Raw genomic sequence first — 15,236 nt, forward strand, 5'->3', positions numbered from 1 at the left:
CCAACAATAGTAGAAGTTTATATGCCCACTATCTCTGTAGATGAGAAAGAGACTGAAAGAGTGTATGATGAGGCAAAAGAAATTATTCACATTGTCAAGGAAAACAAAAATTTAATTGTGATGGGAGACTAGAATTTGATAGTATAAAAGGAAGAGAAGGAAAGATGGTAGGAGCTCTTTGTGGTGTGGGGGAGTAGCCATGTATGTGAAAAACGGCATCGCATTTGAGGCAATTGATGTTTCAAAGTACTGCACTGAAAAGGTGTTTGACTGTTGTGCAGGTGTGGTTAAATTTAACGGAGCTAAACTTCTAACTGTTGTTATTTATAGATCCCCAGACTCCAATTTCACAACATTTTTGCTAAAGCTAGAGGAGGTTCTTGGTTCACTTTATAGGAAATACAAAAAGTTAGTTATATGTGGTGCCTTCAATATTAATTGTATAAGTGATTGTGCAAGGAAGAGGATGCTGGTAGACCTCTTTAATTCATATAATCTTATGCAAACCGTATTCTTTCCAACGAGAGTGCAAGGGAACAGTAGAACAACCATAGACAACATTTTTGTTCATTCCTCATTACTAGAAGGGCATTCTGTTAGCAAAAAGGTGAATGACCTTTCAGATCATGATGCACAAATTTTAACTTTAAAAGATTTTTGTGCTGCAACATGTGTTAAATATAGTCATCAGCTGTTCAGGAAAGCTGATCCAGTTGCTGTAGAGACCTTTGTAAACCTTATAAAGGAACAAGAGTGGCAAGATGTTTGTAGCGCTGATACAGTAGATGATAAATATAATGCTTTTCTCAAGACTTTTCTCATGTTCTTTGGAAGTTGTTTTCTACTAGAACGTTTAAAACAGGGTACTAGCACAAACAGGCAGCCTGGGTGGCTGACTAGAGGGATAGGAATATCTTGTAGAACAAAGTGGCAATTATATCAAAACGTTAGAAACAGTCAAAATCTAAATGCAGCAGCCCATTACAAACAGTACTGTAAGGTGCTTAAAAATGTTATTAGGAAGGCAAAAAGTTTGTGGTATGCAGATAGAATAGCTAAGTCTCAGGATAAAATTAAAACCATATAGTCAGTCGTAAAGGAAGTTGCTGGTCTGCAGAGACAGGTCGAGGATATAAAATAAGTGCGTAGTGTGAATGTCCATGTTACTGATAAGTCGCATATATGTACAGTATTTAATAATCACTTTCTGAATATAGCAGGTGAACTAAATAGAAACCTAGTCCCGACAGGGAATCATATAGCGCTCTTAGAACAAAGTGTTCCGAGACTGTTACCTGAAATGCTCCTCCATGATACTGACAAGAGGGAGATTGAGTTAATAATTAAATCAATCAAGACCAAGAACTCTCATGGATAGGATGGGGTATCTAGCAGAATACTGAAGTATTGTTCTATGTATGTTAGCCCATTTCTCAGCCATATCTGTAACTTTTCCTTTAGGAGTGGTCGGTTTCCTGACCGATTAAAGTACTCGGTAGTGAAGCCACTTTATAAAAAGGGAGACATTGATAATGTTGACAATTTTAGACCTATTTCTATGCCATCGGTGTTTGCTAAAGTTATCAAGAAGGTTGTATATACAAGGTTACTGGAGCATTTAAATTCACATAATTTGCTGTCAAATGTTTAGTTTAGTATTAGAAATGGTTTAACAACTGAAAATGCTATATTCTCTTTTCTCTGTGAGGTTTTGGACGGATTAAATAAAAAGTTGCGAACGCTAGGTGTTTTCTTTGATTTAACGAAGGCTTTTGACTGTGTTGACCACAAAATATTACTGTAGAAGTTGGACCATTATGGAGTAAGGGGAGTAGCTTACAATTGGTTCGCCTCTTACTTTAAGAACAGAAAGCAGAGGGTAATTCTCCACAATATTGAGAGTGGTAGTGATGTTCAGTCCCAATGGGGCACTGTTAAGTGGGGCGTTCCCCAAGGGTCGGTGCTGGGGCCACTGCTGTTTTTTATTTATATAAATGATATGCCTTCTAGTATTACAGGTGATTCAAAAATATTTCTGTTTGCTGATGACACCAGCTTGATAGTGAAGGCTCTTGTGTGTAATATTGAAACAGTAACAAATAATGTAGTTCATGAAATAAGTTCATGGCTTGTGGAAAATAATTTGATGCTAAATCACAGTAAGACTCAGTTTTTACAGTTTCTAACTCACAATTCAACAAGAACCGATATTTTGATCAGACAGAATAGGCATATTGTAAGCAAGACGGAACAGTTCAAGTTCCTAGGCGTTCGGATAGATGGTAAGCTGTTGTGGAAAGCCCATGTCCAGGATCTTGTTCAGAAGCTAAATGCTGCTTTATTTACCATTAGAACAGTATCTGAAATAAGTGACACTTCAACACGAAAAGTAGTCTACTTCGCATATTTTCATACGCTTATGTCGTATGGTATTATTTTTTGGGGTAATTCTTCTGATTCAAAAAGGGTATTTTTGGCTCAAAAACAGGCTGTTCGAGCTATGTGTGGTGTAAGTTCGAGAACCTCTTGTTGACCCCTATCCAAAAATCTGGGAATTCTGACATTGCCCTCACAGTATATATTTTCTTTAATGTTGTTTGTTGTTAGCAATATTAGCCTATTCCCAAGAGTTAGCAGCTTTCACTCAGTTAATACTAGGCAGAAATCAAATCTGCATGTAGAATGCACTTCCTTGACTCTTGTGCAGAAAGGAGTGCAGTATTCTGCTGCATCCATTTTCAATAAGCTACCACAAGAACTCAAAAATCTTAGCAGTAGCTCAAACTCTTTTAAGTCTAAACTGAAGAGTTTCCTCATGGCTCACTCCTTCTATTCTGTTGAGGAGCTCCTGGAAGAGCTAAAAAATTAAGCAAATTCCAGTGTTACATTGTTGATTTTCTTCATTTAAACTTACGACTTGTCACCTGAATATGTTTTTTTATATTTCATTTTATCTGTTTCTAATATCGTGTTATAATTTCATGTATTGACTTGTTCCATGACCATGGAGACTTCTCCTTAATTTGGTCCCATGGAACAATAAATAAATAAATAACAAATAAATAGGACAACATGGGCTATGGGGAAGCCACCTGGTAAAATTTTATGCTGAGCTTAATTTAATCATTGCAAACACTTGGATTAAGTATCATGAAAGAAGATTGTATACATAGAAGACACTATAATATTTCAGATAGATTATATAATGGTGAGACAGAGATTCTGAAACCAGATTTTAAATTATGAAACATTTCCAGGGGCAGATATGGACTCTGAGCATAATTTATTGGTTATAAACTGCAGATTACTGCTGAAACAATTGCAGAAAGGTATGAAATTAAGGGAAGGAAACCTGAGTAAATTGAAAGAACAAGAAGTTACTGGTTGTTTCAAAGAGAACATTAGATGATAATTTCCTAAAACATGAGAAAGGAATACAATAGAAGATAAATGAGTAGCTTTGAGAGATGAGATAGTGAAGGCAGTCAGGGGATCAAATAACCTAAAGACAAAACTTAGCAGTAATCCTTAGATAACACAGTAGATACTGAATGTAGCTCATGGGAGGAGAAAATATAACAATGCAAATGCAAATACAAAGCAAAAGGCAATATGAAGTCTAAAAATGAGACTGATTGAAAATGCAAAATGAATAAGCAGGAGTTAGCTAGATGACTAATTCAAAGAGGTAGAAACATGCTGGAAGAAAGGTCGATGACACCTACAGGAAAATTAAGAGACCTTTCAAGAAGAGAGACTTGTATGTATATCAAAATCTCAGATGGCAAGCCAGTAGTGAGCAAAGAAGGAAATACTGAAAGATAGGAGTCGAACATACAAGTGCTATGCAAAGGAAATGAACTTCAAGACATTATTAGAGAAAAAGATGAAGAAGTAGATGAAAATAAGATTGGAAATATAATACTGTGAGAAGAATCTGTCACACTGAAAGACCTAAGTGGAAACAAGACCTTTGGAGTAGGTGACATTCCCTCAGAATTATGAAGATCCTTGGGAGAGCCAGCCTTCATAAAATTATTCCAACTGATGGTAAGATATACAAAACAGGCAAATTACCCTCAGTCTTCAAGGAGACTAATAATTTCATCTCTGAAAAAGACGGGTGCTGATAGATGTGAATACTACCAAATCATCAGTTTAATAAGTCATAGCTGCAAAATACTGACCCAAAATATTTACAGAAGAGTGGAAAATATGGCAGAGGCTGACCTCAGGCAAGATCACTTTGGGTCACAGACAAATGTAGGAATACATTCAATTTGGCTTAGATGACAGGCTGAAGAAAGTCAAGTATTCTTTTATAGCATTTGCAGAATTAGAGAAAGCTTTTGACAATGTTGCCGGGAATACACTTTGTAATTCCACAGCTTGCACTGAAAGTAGACTGCAGTTATAAAAGCTGAGGGAACTGAAATGAATGCAGCAGTTCAGAAGGGACTGAGACTGGGCTTAGGTTACTGATGACATTGTAACACTCTCAGAGACAGTAAAAGACATTGAAGAGCAGTTTCATGAAAGGGACACTGTCTTGAAATGAGATTACAAATAAAATAAGTGTAATCGAATGTAATCAGATTAAATCACATAATGCTAAGGGAATCAGATTAGGAAATGAGGTACTAAAAGTATTAAATCAGTTTTGCTATTTGGCCAGCAAAATAACATACGTTGGCCAGACTAGAGTGGATATAAAAAGCAGACTGGCAATAGTAACAAAAGCATTTCTGAAAAAATTGGAATTTGTTAAAATGAAATATAAATTTAAGTGCTAGGAAGTCTTTCCTGAAGACATTTGAATGGAGTGTAGCCTTGTATGAAGTGAAGGATGGGCGGTAATAAAATGGAATGTGCGATTAACTGGAATGTGCGATTAACATTTGTGACCAGGATCTATTTTCTAGGAAAATTTGGCAATAGGGTGCAAGTGTTTTTAAGGGTTTTTAGCTGACACACACACACACACACACACACACACACACACACACACACACACAGGGAAAATTCACAACCTGGCAACCTGGCCGGGTGTCAAACCTGGGGCCCTGGGATTCAGAGGCAGCAATGCTAATCCTAAGACCATCAGCTGCTGACACAGGGTGATAAACCGGTGAGACAAGAAATGAAGAGAAGCTTTTGAAACTTCGTCCTGCAGGAAAAGGTTGAGATTAGATATGTAGATAAAATAACTAATGAGGGAGAACTAAATTAAATTGGGAAGGAGGTAAATTTATGGCACAAGGTGACTAAAAGAAGGGATGATTTACAGAAAAAATCATGAGGCATCAAGGAGTCATCAATTTGGTAATGGATGGAAGTGTGTAGAGTAGAAATGGTAGAGGGAAACCAAGGCTTAATACATTAACCAGGTTCACATGAAGTTATGCAGAGATGAAGAAGCTTGAACAGGATATGCTACTAAGGAGAGCTGCATCAAACTTGTCTTCAGACTGAAAACCATAACATCAACCATTTTTATTCTCATCTTAATGAAAAATAATGGTAAACAGGAGGCAGTAGATGGAAAATAACCTGTATAAGGAGATGGATCACTATTTACTAAATTGAGAAGGTACTTAGCACTGGTCATCCATGTAAAAGAGGGCACAATAAATATTTTGCCAAATTTATAAATCACTCTAAATTACATGAGTCAGTTAGTGAATTTATTTATGAGCTTCAATACACAACACCACTGCATGTTTTTCAGCAAAAATTTTTTAAGATTTGAGTATAGCTATGTGTAGATAGTTGGAGGAGGGGGGAATCAGCCCCTGAATAAGATACTGTTGCCTTAGTTACAAAGAAATGGGATAGTAAGAATATCTAATGAATGAAAATATGTATGTATTCTTCAGTTGTGAACCTCACTAAATATGCTTGGAATTTTATGGACTGAGATGCTGCAAAGATCCATCAGTGCACTTTTACAATATACTGCTGATGCAACTAAACACTATTGTGAAGACTATGTTGAACAGATGCACATTATATGTTTGTCTCTGAGATGGTTGTCAGTTATACAGATTTGTCCTGATCTCTCACTGCAGTTTAGGTCATTATGTTGAAAGCCAACTGATCATAAAGCTCTGAATGCAATCTTCAAATATTTGTTCTCCTATCTACACTGAAGTGCCAAAGTAACTGTTATAGGCATGCATATTAAAGTACAGAGATATGTAGACAGGCAGAATACAGCACTGCAGTTGGCAACGCCTATATAAGACAAGTGTCTGGCACAGTTGTTAGATCGGTTACTGCTGTTACAATGGTAGGTTATCAAGATTTAAGTGAGTTTGAACATGTTGTTAAAATCGGCACATGAGCAATGGGACACAGCCTCTCCAAGATAGCGAAGTAGTGGGGATTTTCCCATATGATCATTCAATGAGTGTACCATGAATATCAGGAATACAGTAAAACATCAAATCTCTGACATTGCAGTAGCTGAAAAAACATCCTGCAAGAATGGGACCAAAGACAACTGAAGAGAATCATTCAACTTGACAGAACTGCAGCCATTCTGCAAATTGCTGCAGATTTCAATGCTGGACAATCAGTAAGTGTTAGCATATGAATCATTCAATGAAACATCATCAATGTGGGCTTTTGGAGGTGAAGGCTCCCTCGTGTATCATTGATGACTGCATGACACAAAGCTTTATGCCTCAACACCAACATTTGACTGTTGATGACTGGAAACATCTTGCCTGGTTGGACGAGTCTCATTTCAAATTGTATTGAATGGATGGATGTGTACGGGTATGGAGACAACCTCATGAATCCATGGACCCTGTGTGTCAGCAGGGGACTGTTCAAGCTGATTGAGGCTCTGTAATGGTGTGGGGTGTGTGCCGTTGGAGTGATATGGGACCTGTAATATGTCTAGATATGACTCTGACAGGTGAACCATACGTAAGCATCCTGTGTGATCATCTGCATCCATACATGTCCATTGTGCATTTCGACGGACTTGGACAGTTCCAGCAGGACAATGCAACACCCTGTACATTCAGAATAGCTACAGAATGCTGCCAGGAACATGCCTCTGAGTGAAATACTTTTCCTGGCCACAAAACTCCCCAGACATGCACATTATTGAGCGTATCTGGGATGCCTTGCAATGTGCTGTTCAGAAGAGATCTCCATCCCCTTTTACTCTTACAGATTTATGAACAGCCCTGCAGGATTCATGGTGTAAATTCCCTCCAGCACTGCTTCAGACATTAGTCCAGTCCACGCCACATCCTGTTGTGGTTCTCCTGCATGTTCATGGAGGTCCTACATGATATTAGGCACGTGTATCAGTTTCTTTGGTTCTTCAGTGTATTTTGATGGTAGAAAATCTAATACAGTTTCTTCAGTGAAAATAGTATTATTTCATATTCAGACATGAGATATGTGGTTTCTTGATGCATTTGAGGTATCTGCCAGAAAGTGTTCAATCAACTGTAAGTATGTGAAAATTATCACAATGTTACAACCGAAACAAAATGATACACAATGTACTAATGATGAGTATTTAATACTGTATGGAATATATATCGCACCAAAATTAATTCATACATCACCAAAAGACTCTGAAAACACTATAATGCCCCAGTTTAAGTCTCATACCACTGAAAAGATGAGTGAAATAGATATTAGTGTCAGTGGCATAGAGAAACAGCTGAAATTGTTAAAATTGAACAAAGCCCTAGGGCCCAATGGAATCCCTGTCAAACTCTGGACCCAATTTTCAGCTGTGTTAGCCCCTCTTTTAACTATAATCTATCATAGATCATTCAAACAAATATTATGCTCAGTTTCTGGAAGACAGGACAGGTCACACATGTCTACAAGAAGGGTAGCACTGGTGATCCACAAAACTACCATCCCAAATCCTTGACATGCATAGGTTGTAGAATCCTAAAACATACTATGGGCCCAAACATAGTGATATATTGTCCTCCATGTGAACCAGCATGGACATTGAAAATGCAGATCACATGAAGCCCAACATACACTTTTCACAGATGACATGCTGAAAATCATGGATCAAACATTTAGTGAGATACAGTATTTCTCAATTTTCTTAAAGCTTTTGGCTCAGTACCACACCTACACTTATTATAAAAAATATGATAGTATGGAGCATCAGATGATATTTGTGACTGGATTGAGGATTTCTTGGTAAGGAGGCTGCAGCATGTTATCAGGGATCGAGAGTCGTCGATAGATATAGAAATAGCTTTGGGTATACCCTAGAGGAGTGCGTTGGGTCCCTTTTTGTTCATGTTAGATACATTAATGACCTTGTAGACAATGCTAACAGTATCCTCAGACTTTTTGCAGATGATGCAGTAATTACAATGAACCACAGCCTGAACAAAGCTGCAAAAATATTCAGTCAGACATTAAAAAAATTTCAAAGCAGCTCAAAGATTGTCAACTTGCTTTAAATGTTTGTAAATGTAAAACTGTACACTTCCTGAATGAAAATACTGTATTAGTGAGTCACAGTTGGAATCAGTAAACTCACACAAATACCTAGGTGTAACACACACAAAGTGGGGACATGATATGGAACTAACACAAAGGTTCAGTCATGGGTAAAGCAGGTAGCTTACTTTGATTTCTTGGTAGAATACTAGGAAAATTTAATCAGTCTACAAAGCATATTGCTTACAGATCACTTGTACAACCCATCTTAGAATATTGCTCAAGTCTGTGGAACCCATATCAAGAGGACTAGCATGAGATATTGAGCATACACAGTGAAGGGCAACATCAATGGTCACATGTTTGTTTGACCCATGACAGAGTGTGTCACAGAGATGTTGAAAGAACTATCCCAGAAAAGTCTACCAACAATGTTCAATGTTTCAACAACTGGATTTAAATAATGACTCTCGGAGTACACTACAAACCCCCCCCCCCCCCCCCCCTTCCTAACACATATTGCTCCCATGATGATGAGATCAGATTAATTACAGCACAAATGGAGGCATTTAAACAATCATTATTTCTACACTCTATATGGGAATTAGATATGAAAAAGCCATATTAATTGATACAGTGAGACATAGTGTCTGCCATGCACTTCACAGTGACCCTGAACAAATTCCTTCAACTGTCAGAAAATTATTAGACAGTTTGGAAAACTGGTTCCAACTAAATGGGCTTAAACTGAATATTGAGAAAACACATTTGCTGCAGTTTAAAACTAAAAACTGTAATGTAAAATAATTTCACATTAGTAGTAGAAACCAAAATCTGAAAAAAGTGGACTGTGTTAAATTTTTAGGCATGCATTTGGACCAAAATCTATCCTGGTCTTCACGCATAAAGTATTTAGCATGTAAATTACACAGCCTGACATTTGTACTGAAGATTCTGTTATATTCGACTAACATGGAGACAAGAAACACAGTTTACAACAGATACTTAGAATCAGTTATAAGGTATGGCATTATTTTTTGGGGAGGCACAAGCAAAATGACTAAAATCTTAGAATTACAAAAATCAGTTGTTAGATACATGTCTAATGCAAAACTGAAAGTATCATGTTGCCCATTGTTAAGAAATTTAACACATTCCGGTCGCTGCCCATAGAAACTATGAGCACGTATTTATTGCTGTAACAGTCAGTGCTCGAAGAATCTATGAGTGCCGCCCTCTTGATTTTTATTTCAGGGTGCTGCGTATTATATCTGTGCAGAGACATCTGGAGTTGAGTTTTTTGTTCTTGTAGTACATCGGTCAACCACTAGATAGTGTTCCTGCCTCCTCTAAGCTATAGCACCTACTATAAGTACTATGTGACTCAAAAAAGGCACCGAAACAATGCTCGTGCATTCATTCTTGCAATGTGCATCTGTAGTTCTCTTTATCACAAACGTTTGTTGTAAAATGGGGGACAGTTTCACTGAAGAGGAAATTCTGATGCTGCTTGAAGAATCTGGATCTGAAATTGGCGATGAGGGGTTTGAAACTGGAAATAGTTCTTCTGAAATACATGGTAATTATAATGGTCAGTCATTGCGTTTAGGGATGACAATTATATTCTTGGCAGTTTCTCTGAGTTATATCATTTATTATGAAGGTAATAACCGGTGTTCCAAAAATGAAAATGGGCCATCAGATGTATTAGAAAAGGGTGAAGCTCCCATTCAACGAGGCAGAGGAAGAATGCAACAACAGCAGAAGTCCAAAAGCAACGTTGTTGACTGGGTAAATGACGATGTCCAACATCAATTACCGCTCTTTGAAGGTGTAGGTAATGTCTTGGTACCTTTGAATACCAAAAGTACTGAATTTGACTGTTGGAGCATCTTTATCGACACAAATGTCATAAAAAACATAAAACAGAAACAAACTGTTATGCTGCAGCAACAATTTCAAAATTGCAGAGGCAAAATAAGATAACTTCCAGGTCACTTTGGGCTAATTGGTCTGCTTTGACACTACATGAGGTGTATCAGTTTTTTGCTATAATTATTCACATGTGCCTTGTACACAAACCAAATGTTATGGACTATTGGAGAAATGAGCTAATGCTAGATTCCTCTTTACCTGCAAAAATCATGAAAAGAGAGAGATTTGGAACAGTTTACTTTATGCTTCATATGAATAACAATGGTGATTACATATGAAGGGGTCAACCAAACCATGATCCTATACACAAAATTTTAACTTTTTTTTTGATAAATTTGTACTGAAAAAAAGAACAGTTTTTATACTGGCGAGAACCTCACAGTATGTGAGGTTTATGTCCATTCAGAGAGAGAATGTGATTTTGAGTATATATCAAGAACAAACTGAGCAGGTATGGTATAAAATTTTTCATTCTAAGTGATTCAGCAACAGGATATGTTTTGAACTGTGAAGTATACACCGATGCAGTGCAGATTCAGTGGTGCTATGTTTGTGCAAAAGTTGTCTACGTAAGGGTCATATACTGTACATGGATCACTTTTATACTTCTGTAAAATTCTTTGAAAGATTGTTTGATGATGACACATCTGCTGTTGGCACAGTAATGAGAAACAGAAGAGGCCTACCACAGGAATTCAAACAGTATAAGCTACGAAGAGGTGAAATAATTTTCAAGAGAAAAAAATCCATGCTAGCACTTCACTGGAAAGATACTAAGGATGTGTTTGCCCTTTCTACCAAACATAGTGCTACAAACACAAAATCCAGGGCTGGAATGGTAGAAAAGCTGAAGCCTGATCTCATACTTGATTATAATAAAAATAAAACTGGTGTTGATCATGGAGATCAGCTAGTTACCTACTATGATTTTCAATGATGAACAATGAAATGGTGGGAAAAGGTATTTCTTCATGTATTTATGATGTATGTGTTCAATTCTTACATTCTGTACAAGAAACTTTGGCCTTTCTCTCACAAACAAATCAGATTGTTTACTTTTATGGGGAACCTGGGAAACAAATACTCAAGAAATCAGGTGAAGCTGTCAATGAAGATGAAAAGCAGGGTTCAGAAGCAAACAGGCTAACTCCAAGGCATTTCTTTACTCATGTCCCATCGACAACAAGCAAGAAGTATGCTTCAAGGTACTGCATTGTTTGCTCTGAGAAAGGAGAATGCAGTACTGCAAACGAGTGAGAATGAGACCAGATGGTGGTGTGAAGAATGTAATGCAAGATTTTGTCTACCTGACTGTTACAAGCAATATCCCACAAAGACAAATTTTTCTCAATGAAAAGAGTTGTATAAATTCAATGAAATAGTTTTGTACAGTTATTTTATAATAATTTCTGATTTATTGCAGTTACAAAGTTTTTTCTACCTCTGAATCTTCTTATTTTCAAAATATAATGATTCTGTAAATGTGTGATATCTTTCAAACAACTTTAAACAAATGTTGAGATGTAGGATGATAATAAAAACATCAGTTAAAAGGTTTTGCTTTTCTTCATTATCTTTTGGTCTGGGGCCATGCAAGAAAGGTGCAATAGTGTACGACTTCTAATGGATTGCAGCAGTCCTTGTGGTCAAACTGCAATGTGTTAAAATTTTATGTGCTCCATGTTTGTACATTTAGCAGTGATTATTTTTGTATACAGTAACTCCAAGTTATTCATAGACAATAAATATAAACACGAATACAGTACTAGGAAAAAGGAGAATTTCATGCTTCCCACTCATAATTTATAGCTGTTCACACAAACCCCAGAATACTTGGGCATGAAAATATACAGCATTCTAAAAAAGAAACAAGTCCTCAGCATGGAGATGGGACAGTCACTACATAAATGTTATTATTCCTTAGAAGAATTTCTTAATAATAATACGACAATCTGGGCAAGTGGCTGAAATTTTTGGTTAATTAAGCTTAGAAGTTTTATGTCTAATAAATGACTGTAATAATTATTCCCTCTTTTTACAGTAATACTGTGTTAGGCTACACACAGTCTCTGTAAATTATAAATTAATAATTCTTGTTGCTGTAATACATGTAAATTGTAATAGCAGTATTGATGAGTTCCCCGCACATTAAATCTTGTGATTTAACTCTGTTTGTTATGGGTCAATAAAAATTCTGATTCTGATTACGGAGTATAGATGTAGATGTAGATTGGGAACAAATAGTCAAAACAAAAGTCTGTAGTATCAGTGGAGCACAAATTATAATGATAATGAAGAAGATTTCATTATGTTAACATAGAAGGCATATGAAAATCAAAGAGACACACAATTGTTGAGCAAATATTATCAATTAAATATGTCAAAATTTGGCTAATGAAATCAAAATTTTTGAAAGAGAAAGTAAAAAGAAATATAGGTTTTTACTATTCTTCAACAAACCTAAAACGTAGTATACTGCTTATAAAAATTATTACCTTATAATTGCACCAATTTTTGGCAAAAATATTGCAAAAAATACACAAACAGTAATAATTAATGTATTCAAGGAGAGCACATGGAAGAAACCAGGATACTCATTTTCCACCAGTGCTGTGAAGATCTGTGCTCTCAGCATGTATGTAATGAGTGGATATACTGTCACAAGCTGGAAAAACAGAAATAGTCTTGCTACCGCTGTCATGAGGTCCCAGTTTTCAAAATTATTCAACAAGTTCTGTAAAACAAAGTAGAATTTGTTATTCAGTTTTTTCTATTTTCCCCCTCAAACTGTATGCAATCACACTAGCAAAATCTGCTTGGTTATAAAGTATTCAGAAAATATTTATAAATTTAAAAAAAAATCATATATGCATAAATTAGACATATACTACAAGAAATCCAATAATCTGAAAGGAACTACTGTGCAGAATAATGAAGTGTGGTATAAGAAATCTTTTTAACTTAGATTTAGATACGTGGAATTTATCATTCAAATTTTACAGTTCTACCAGAAGTTATTGAAATGGAACTTGCAGAGGAAAATAATTTTTTGCATACAACAGTAAAGGCAGTGTTATTTAAGTTAGTATAGAGGACATAAAAAACATTATTCACAAATTTCACACAACTTACAATTTGCACCTAACTGTCCTGGGCAACGACTAACAGCAAATAAAGTGCTTAGTGAAATAGAAAACAAGATTTAAGAGTTAAATTCATGAATAATTACATTAAAATGGTATGACCAGCCTATTTATGAGTCTTCTTTAGATTATGCAGTAAAACACCACAAATTGATGTCCAAGGCTTGCTCTGACAAAATTAGATGAGATAAACTCATTTTGGATAAGGCTTTCAAGCTGAGTCATAACTCAGGCAATAGTAGAAATCATAGATTTCTTTCATACAGCAAATAAAGCTATTTGTGGTATATCATACAGGAATTGTGTCAAGCAGGGAAAACCAAAGTCAGGTTAATCTGAACTGAATAATGAATCCCTGAACTTGATCCACCTGAACATACAATTTCTAGCAAATAACCTCCCTGAATAGGAAATATTCTTTGAAAAAGTGTAGTGTGAAATGAGCACTGACTAAACACTGGCATAATAAGGAGGGATGCAACTTATACAATCCAGCTGGCTGTACCACCTTAACTGGTTACCATAGTTCCCAGATAGTGAAATGTGATGGTGTACATACATTAATTAAAGAAAATATGCACCTTAAAGCCAAAGGAATAGATGTTTAACATTTAACTCTAGAACAAAAACTTGAAGCTGCAGCTGTCTAGTTCCACAACTATGCAGCAATTGTAATGTTTATGTACTGGCCGACCAACACAGTCTTTAAATACTTTGTGGAGTATTTGGAAAATATGGCATTATCATTAGTTAAATATATGATGAATAGAATATTAATAACTGATTACTTTATTTTCCCAAGGACATGCAGCTTTACTGTATGATTAAATGATGATGGCGTCCTCTTGGGTAAAATATTCCGGAAGTAAAATAGTCCCCCATTCGGATCTCCAGGCAGGCACTACTCAAGAGAACGTCATTATCAGGAGAAAGAAAACTGGCATTCTACGGATCGGAGCGTGGAATGTCAGATCCCTTAATCGGGCAGGTAGGTTAGAAAATTTAAAAAGGGAAATGGATAGGTTAAAGTTAGATATAGTGGGAATTAGTGAAGTTCGGTGGCAGGAGGAACAAGACTTTTGGTCAGGTGATTACAGGGTTATAAATACAAAATCAAATGGGGTAATGCAGGAGTAGGTTTAATAATGAATAAAAAAATAGGAGTGCGGGTTAGCTACTACAAACAGCATAGTGAACGCATTATTGTGGTAAAGATAGACACAAAGACCATGCCTACTACAGTAGTACAAGTTTATATGCCAACTAGCTCTGCAGATGATGAAGAAATAGATGAAATGTATGACGAGATAAAAGAAATTATTCAGGTAGTGAAAGGAGACGAAAATTTAATAGTCATGGGTGACTGGAATTTGGTAGTAGGAAAAGGGAGAGAAGGAAACATAGTAGGTGAATATGGATTGGGGGGAAGGAATGAGAGAGGAAGCCGCCTTGTAGAATTTTGCACAGAGCATAACTTAAACATAGCCAACACTTGGTTCAAGAATCATAAAAGAAGGTTGTATACCTGGAAGAATCCTGGAGATACTAAAAGATATCAGATAGATTATATAATGGTAAGACGGAGATTTAGGAACCAGGTTTTAAATTCTAAGACATTTCCAGGGGCAGATGTGGATTCTGACCACAATCTATTGGTTATGAATTGCAGATTGAAACTGAAGAAACTGCAAAAAGGTGGGAATTTAAGGAGATGGGACC

At 36.3% G+C, this 15,236-nt stretch overlaps 1 protein-coding gene across 2 annotated transcripts in view; it reads right to left on the reverse strand.

Annotated features, from left to right (window-relative positions):
• The window catches only part of LOC124555390 (sodium-coupled neutral amino acid transporter 9-like), a 354,431-nt gene that overhangs the window by 7,470 nt on the left and 331,725 nt on the right, over positions 1 to 15,236 (reverse strand). For both annotated transcript variants that reach the window (XM_047129284.1, XM_047129283.1), the window contains exon 11: positions 12,870 to 13,108. In XM_047129284.1, the coding sequence (XP_046985240.1) occupies positions 12,870 to 13,108 (239 nt within the window). The remainder of the gene's footprint in view (positions 1 to 12,869; positions 13,109 to 15,236) is intronic.

The sequence above is a fragment of the Schistocerca americana genome, chromosome X (genome assembly GCF_021461395.2).
Source record: "Schistocerca americana isolate TAMUIC-IGC-003095 chromosome X, iqSchAmer2.1, whole genome shotgun sequence".
In the NCBI taxonomy this organism is placed as follows: domain Eukaryota; kingdom Metazoa; phylum Arthropoda; class Insecta; order Orthoptera; family Acrididae; genus Schistocerca; species Schistocerca americana.